Source organism: Atta cephalotes, assembly GCF_000143395.1.
Source record: "Atta cephalotes unplaced genomic scaffold scaffold00023, whole genome shotgun sequence".
Taxonomy (NCBI): domain Eukaryota; kingdom Metazoa; phylum Arthropoda; class Insecta; order Hymenoptera; family Formicidae; genus Atta; species Atta cephalotes.
The window spans coordinates 1,633,474-1,640,359 of NW_012130087.1; the positions used below are offsets into that span (position 1 = coordinate 1,633,474).

The 6,886-nt window shown below is 30.5% G+C and overlaps 1 protein-coding gene across 1 annotated transcript in view; it reads right to left on the minus strand.

The window, feature by feature from the left end:
* The window catches only part of LOC105619855 (phosphatidylcholine:ceramide cholinephosphotransferase 2-like), a 6,535-nt gene extending 4,640 nt beyond the window's left edge, over positions 1–1,895 (minus strand). Inside the window, exon 1 of the mRNA XM_012201373.1 lies at positions 1,514–1,895. Coding sequence (XP_012056763.1) covers positions 1,514–1,895 — 382 coding nt within the window. The remainder of the gene's footprint in view (positions 1–1,513) is intronic.
* Positions 1,896–6,886: the final 4,991 nt, after the last annotated feature.

The window sequence follows — 6,886 nt, forward strand, 5'->3', positions numbered from 1 at the left end:
TCTCTGAAAAAAAAAGATGATAATTTGATATTGCGAGTTTAATGAACAATAATGTACAATTACAGTTACATCAATTCAATCGTCGTGAATATAACTTGACTATTAATGATATTAATTTTTTCGGCACTTTGGAGGTTGTACTTTTATTTTAAATAAACGAAAAAATTATTATATTATTGATATTTTGAAGTAGAATTTTCGTACATTAGGATATTTATTAAAATTTCGAAATAAAATTCTTTGAAAATTCTCAGATTTTGCAGATATTATTTAGAATTCAAGGTAAGATTAGAAACTTTTTATTGCATTTAAAAATAAATTAGAATGCGAACAAATTATATATTATAAATTATTAAAAGTCAAAAAATCAAAAATTCTATGAAAAACTATATATATATATCTCTTTTTTTCTTTAATTAAAACCACAAAATCTATATATGATAAGATAAGTATAGAAAACGCTCACTACAATATCAGTGAGTTTCTCTCTTTTGCTGTGTATTATCTACTGACATCCAGACGGTTTTTTATAAAAACTCACGAGATATACATGAGAATGTAGATGTACAGTATAGGCCAAAAGTATACATTATTAGATTTTTTAGAATAATTTGATTTAAAATACATGGACTGCTATTAAATTATTATACCATATTTTGATTTTTGAAAGCGTAACTTTTTATCAAATAATGAAAACAATAATTTGTAAAAAATTAATTTCATTTGAAATCTCAAAAAAATAAGTTAAATTAAATAATAAACTGTGAATCGCCATAATAAGTTTAAATACTAGTAAAATTGTGAAACACTACACTAATCATTAAAATCAATTTGTAAAAACAGCGACGGAATATACGAAACACAAAAAAAAATACAAAAACATGATTTTATGAAAATCAAGAGGTTTCAAAAATGTGTACATCCCATGATGTATTCTATTAGGTTGTTCGGAAAGTTCGTATCGATGTTGAAGGAAAATTCAAACGCAGAAAATTTTAATTTAATAAATGTATACTAAAATTTTAATTTTAGTCGGCACGAACTTTTCGGACAACCCAATATCAAATTTTACATACATGTACAAAGTGCATCTGCCACTAGGCCTGTTCACTATAAAATTTTAAACGTATTTGAGATTCACTTTAATGAAAATCATGCATATGAAAACTTAAATATATTTTTGGCCGGTACTGTATATACTTGTGTATGCCATACATGTTGTCCAACCGATTGTCGACTTATACTTTGACCGATAATACTTTGTATTATCAAGAAAAAATAATGAAAGAAACAATATTTTCAAAAAGAGACAGAATTTAATTTTAAAAGTAAAATTTCAAACATTTTCTTAAGTACTGATAAAATTGTATGAAAATTTTTGTTTTTCATAGATAAAAGAGAAATTCCAAGTTTATCCATGTAGTAAACACGTTTTTTTCCAAGATATAACTCACTACGTGTTTGTGCATTCTTCAAGAATCTTTTTTTTAAAGCGATTCGCACGTTCTCTTACCGAGAAACGTTTTCCATTTTTCCTTGGGGAAACGTGGCTCTTCGCGCAGCGGCGCCGGCATGTCAATCTTGACGATGCCACTGCTGGAACCATTCGGTATCCCAGGATGTCTGCCCAGACCTTCGATATCCTTCTCATCCTCATCATCCTCGTAGTAGTCCGAACCCGAGGCCACTCCGGACCACTTATCCTTGCTCTTGGATAACGGCGCGCCGGGCAAGAGCGGTTGCCGTTGATAAACATCGCTGGACTGTGCCATTCCGCTGCTGCTTCCATCAACCGCTGCTTCAACGTCCCTCTCGTGGCCCTCCCCGGCGCCCAACGGTCGATCGAAACTTCCGTAATCGTTGTGCAAACTAGTGGCCTTGGGATCTAATACCATCCTGCACAGAACAGAAGTCGACTTGTCCTGAATCTAACTCTCGAGATGCACATTACATACCAGGAAACTTAATCATTGTGTCTTGAAATCGTTTGGCTAGTATTTTCATCGGCGACAAGATGACGAAGATGAGGAAAACGTACGAGCTTGCGGAAGTAAAACTGATCTTGACTTACGCGCTACTTGATCGCAAAAAAAAAAAATAACCGAGTTAGCCATTGTTAAATTTAGATTCGCGAAATAAAATATTGCTTTGCATGTTCATATGTAAAATACTTATTGTAAAAATGACACTACCTTATTGAATCACCTCTAGAGATCTTCAAGTAAGAAATTGGACTGTTTAAACAACTTTGATTTTTCAAGGTATTTCTCAGGATCTGCTTAAAAAGAACGAAATAGATGCACAAGATACACATAAGATGCACAAGATACGTGAACATCTTAGTCTATTTTATGTATAATCTATCTTAGTCTATCCTAAACAAGTTCTGAAAAATATGGCGAACCAAATGTATAGTGTCGAATTTCTTATTTGAGGATCTCCAATCGTCTCTACCATGATGTGATCTTTCCAATGATTATTTGATGGTACGAAGTTTTCACATATTTTTCTCTTCTTTTTCGTATTTTTATTTAGAGTGTTTTGACTCTTTTCTTATTATCTGAAGATCAAAGTTTATTCGATTAATATTCATTTCTGTTCATTAATAACTAATATAGAGTCTTTAATCTCAGTTTAACTTACTCTTTATCTTTTTCTAGTTCTAAAAATTAAAAGAAAATAAAGAGTAAGTTGAACCGAGATTGAAGTTAATTGATAGAAACAGGCATAAATGCTGGTTACTTGCCTAACAATCGATGTACCGATAAAATTGACATTGTACGTGACATACATTTACGAACGGTGCATATTTACCCGAAGTGTCACGTCCCGTAAAGTGTGATATTTTTAGATATTTACTGCCATACAAAGGAAAGATTATCGTGACTAGAAAGTACGAATCCGAGCTAACAAAAGCCGCTCATCGCAATCGAACGAGATGACTGTCTATTTGTGGCTAGAGTTTATTCCGCGTGATGTGAGAATCTTGGGATACGTTCCGAATTACGCATGAAGTACATGATGCATTATTTATTCTTGTTGTTTACTAAATAACAAAGAAGGATAAAAATGATTCTAATTTGGAACGTATCCATAATTAGAAACATCGGCAGAATGCGGCCCCGCCAATAGTATCAGTCCCTCTATTTTGTAAGAAGCATAATTAAAGGAATAAGGAACAGAGAACAGAGAATAAGAATTCAGCCTCAAACTATGTATTCTACAAGTTACAATTTTTATTCTCTGTGTCTTGTTCTTTTACTGTGCACTGCCTCTAACTTTTAAGGGAATGTTGGAATCATCTGTATTGACAAAACGCACATTTCGTACTTTTTCATTTTTTTCATTTTCCTAAAGATGCCTTCAAATGATACGGTCAACGTATGTCAACATCAGCAAATATCAGCATACACATACATGATATACATAATTATCCATATTGAATGTAGGCAATTATTTAGCAAATTTATTTAGCAAAGTTGACGTATACATATGGTATTAGGAACAATAGTACAATATATATTGGCCATATCTGGAGGTATCTTTATACAGAAATTAAAAAAATCCTTTTCCAGAATAATAGAAAAAACACAAATAGTTACAAGAAAACACAAATCCGTATGAAAACAAAAAACAAAAAACAAAAAAAAATTGCATATAACAGTTTCCTGTCCAGTTTATCATTGTTATTTCTTTACATATTATATAAATGATTCCAAATATATATATATATTCAAACAAAACGTAGTTTTCCCACATATGAATAATTTATAAGAATATAATGAGACCTTCAAATTATGATTTGGAAACTTACAAGACTAGTGAATGGAAATATACGATCTGAGTGTACATAATAACTTAGCATTTATGTGATATATAGGATATAACACAGCAAAAAATGCAATAATGTTTTACTTAATGCTTTTCTTAATGTACGTAATGTTTTATTTGGAATTAAGAATGGACGTGTTCAGTAGATTCAACAGTTGAGTGAATGCTCGCTGTTGTATTCTTCTAAATCATCCAATAAGACCTTTAGATCTTTAGAATTTGATCGACATCGATCAAGTTCAGTCGCGCGTCGCTCCGGCATCCCCTTAAATTTGTATTGTTATGTCGCGCAGCAACTTTTTTACCATATATAACATCTGTGCAATGACAATATAACGATATCGATACTGTTATTTAAAAAGTCCAAACATTTTTATATAACGCTCATTGTTAAATTCATAACATTCAAATTATAATTCGAGTTATTTTTTATCATTTCTATAGGTCGCCACTGCTCCCACTCATTAATTTAACTAAAGCAATAAAGCAATAAAATTAAACAATTTAACTCAAGAAAACGTATTAAATTTGATTCAAATTTAATTCATTACTTACTATATTAAGTGCCTACAATAATATGTGATGTTGCTAATTTTGAAAATAACCACAGAAATTAAATGATTTACATTTTGACACATATGAAAGTTAAAAATAACAAAATGTGAAGAGATTGAGTTGCTATTGTTCCTTTGACAATCTAAAGCTGCATTATGCATAAGGCATAAGAAAATCAATCAATGTCTTCCATTTTATATTCTCATTAATTGATTTTCTAATGCCTTATGCGTTATGCAAAAGTTTGTGTTGTGACCTTATAAATTACAAAGTTATATATTGACTGGTACAGAAAGAACGACTATGCTGAGTTATTAAAAAATTTAGATAGATACAGATTTGAAAATAATTTTGTTGAAATCTCTCAAAATAAATAGAATCTTAAGCAAGATGAGCCAATGTTACAAAAAGTTTTGACATTGTATATACAATTTGTGCATCCTACATAAATATTTGAATGGTTTAACAAAATTATTTTTAGATCTGCATCTAAATTTATAAACATTTCAGTAAAACCATCCTTTTCATGTATTACAATATATACAGAGAAAAAGATTTGTTCGGATTCGGGAATTCTATTTATCACTGAAACAATTTTAATGAAACATATTTTGTTTAATCAAAAATACTTCAGTTTTAATGCAAGTAATCATATTTTTAAACATCTATTTGATTGGACTATTCTAATGCAACAATTTAAAGAAACTTTTTCTCTATATAGGGATATTTATGTTTTGTGTAACCATGGTAACGATTAGTCAAATAAGATTCAACATGCATCGGCCATGTTGAGATAAAAAATTTTTATTCCTCCACATAATTTTTTATGACTCATTTGCTTACGCCGCAGAGGTAACGATTAGAACAACTTGCGTAGCAACAAGTAGATAATCCTCGAGTGAAAAAAAATATTTTAATTTTCTTACTTAGCATCATTATGACGAGTCTCTTCTTTTACCTGCGCCTCGTGCACGTCGCTCGGCATTTCCGAAAACATATCACTGCGGCGCAGCGTTTCGTCCAGGCGCGAACTCTCGTCAAACACAATCAGACGCATTCTAATAGAATCGCGCTACGCTGCACCGTGCACCGATGAGATATAACCCATTGCTTTCGATTGGCGAACAAGCTATACCACGCGGCGTTAGGATGATATCCACCCGTGACATAAATATTTAACATCAAGGACCGTGCTTAACATGATATGTGATTTCATGGGAAAGGTAACGGCTGTACCGGACACCTCTGCCCAACAACTCGAGCTTGACATGGTAAGGCTAAGTATCGCCCACGTTTATTGAACAAATTACAGTTGACGATACAGAATATGATAGTCTCTCTCTGCACTCATTAAAGCCTAGAACACTCGCGAGAAGTGATTACACAATTGTACTATTGTAACATATCCCTCAACCAATCAGGGGTGCAACGTCAGAATATAATTTAAACTAAAATCCTCGAGATCTTCAAAATAGATATATTACAAAATCTCATCATAGATGCATATAATCTTTTGAAGAAATAATATTGTATTAATTTTCACGTAGTATTGTCATTAAAAGATTCTTAATATTGTCATTAAAGATCTATTGTCATTAAAGATTCTCTCTCTTTGCGCTTCAAATGCCGATTTGGTTTTATATGAATTATGTTCGATTCCAATTCCAATTCAATTGATAATAACGATAAAATTTTGTAGAGTGTGTTATTTCTCTCTTAAGGAGATAATGTAGTTGAGAAATTCAAAAAATTAATTTTTTATCTTTTTTAAATATTTAGAATCTCAAAGTTTCTAAAAAAGGTTTTATTTGTACTATATATGTACTGTATCTGTATATTTGTCAAAACAAAAATATATTAAATTTTATATTATATAAATATTTTTAACATATTTTTCTAATGAACTTTTGTGTTTAACGCGCTATCTCAATGCGCTCAAAGGCCACTATTATTAAGCGTGAACTAAATAAAAGTAAAAAACATGAGCATTTTTCATTAGGAAGATTTGTTGTATGGCTCCGGTATCGCTGAGTAGAGAAACTTTAATTCTTTATATTATAACTGTAATGTATATATACAAAACATTAGAACGTGTTTTTTTAAACCATATTTTTCAAATCGATTTTTCAGAAACTACTAAATATAGCAAATCAGTTTTGCGCATATATTAATGTACATACAATACGTACCTGCTTATTGCATAAACTATAAGATTATTGCAATGTCCATAAATTTACTTTTTTTTATAAATATCAAATTAAAAAATTTTATTAAAAAATTGATAGCCTTTTAAAATCGTACTATTTTAACAATTTGCAATATTTTCCATTTAGTTCAGACTATAGTTCAAACTATATCACACTCACAATAAGAAAAAGTATTTTTGAATTTTTTCGGTTTGAAGACCAACCATTAATACTTTTTTTTACGTTTTATTTTTAAATGTATGTAACATAAAAACTAATAAGTATTTAGTTACATCAAAATTTAAAGATATTTA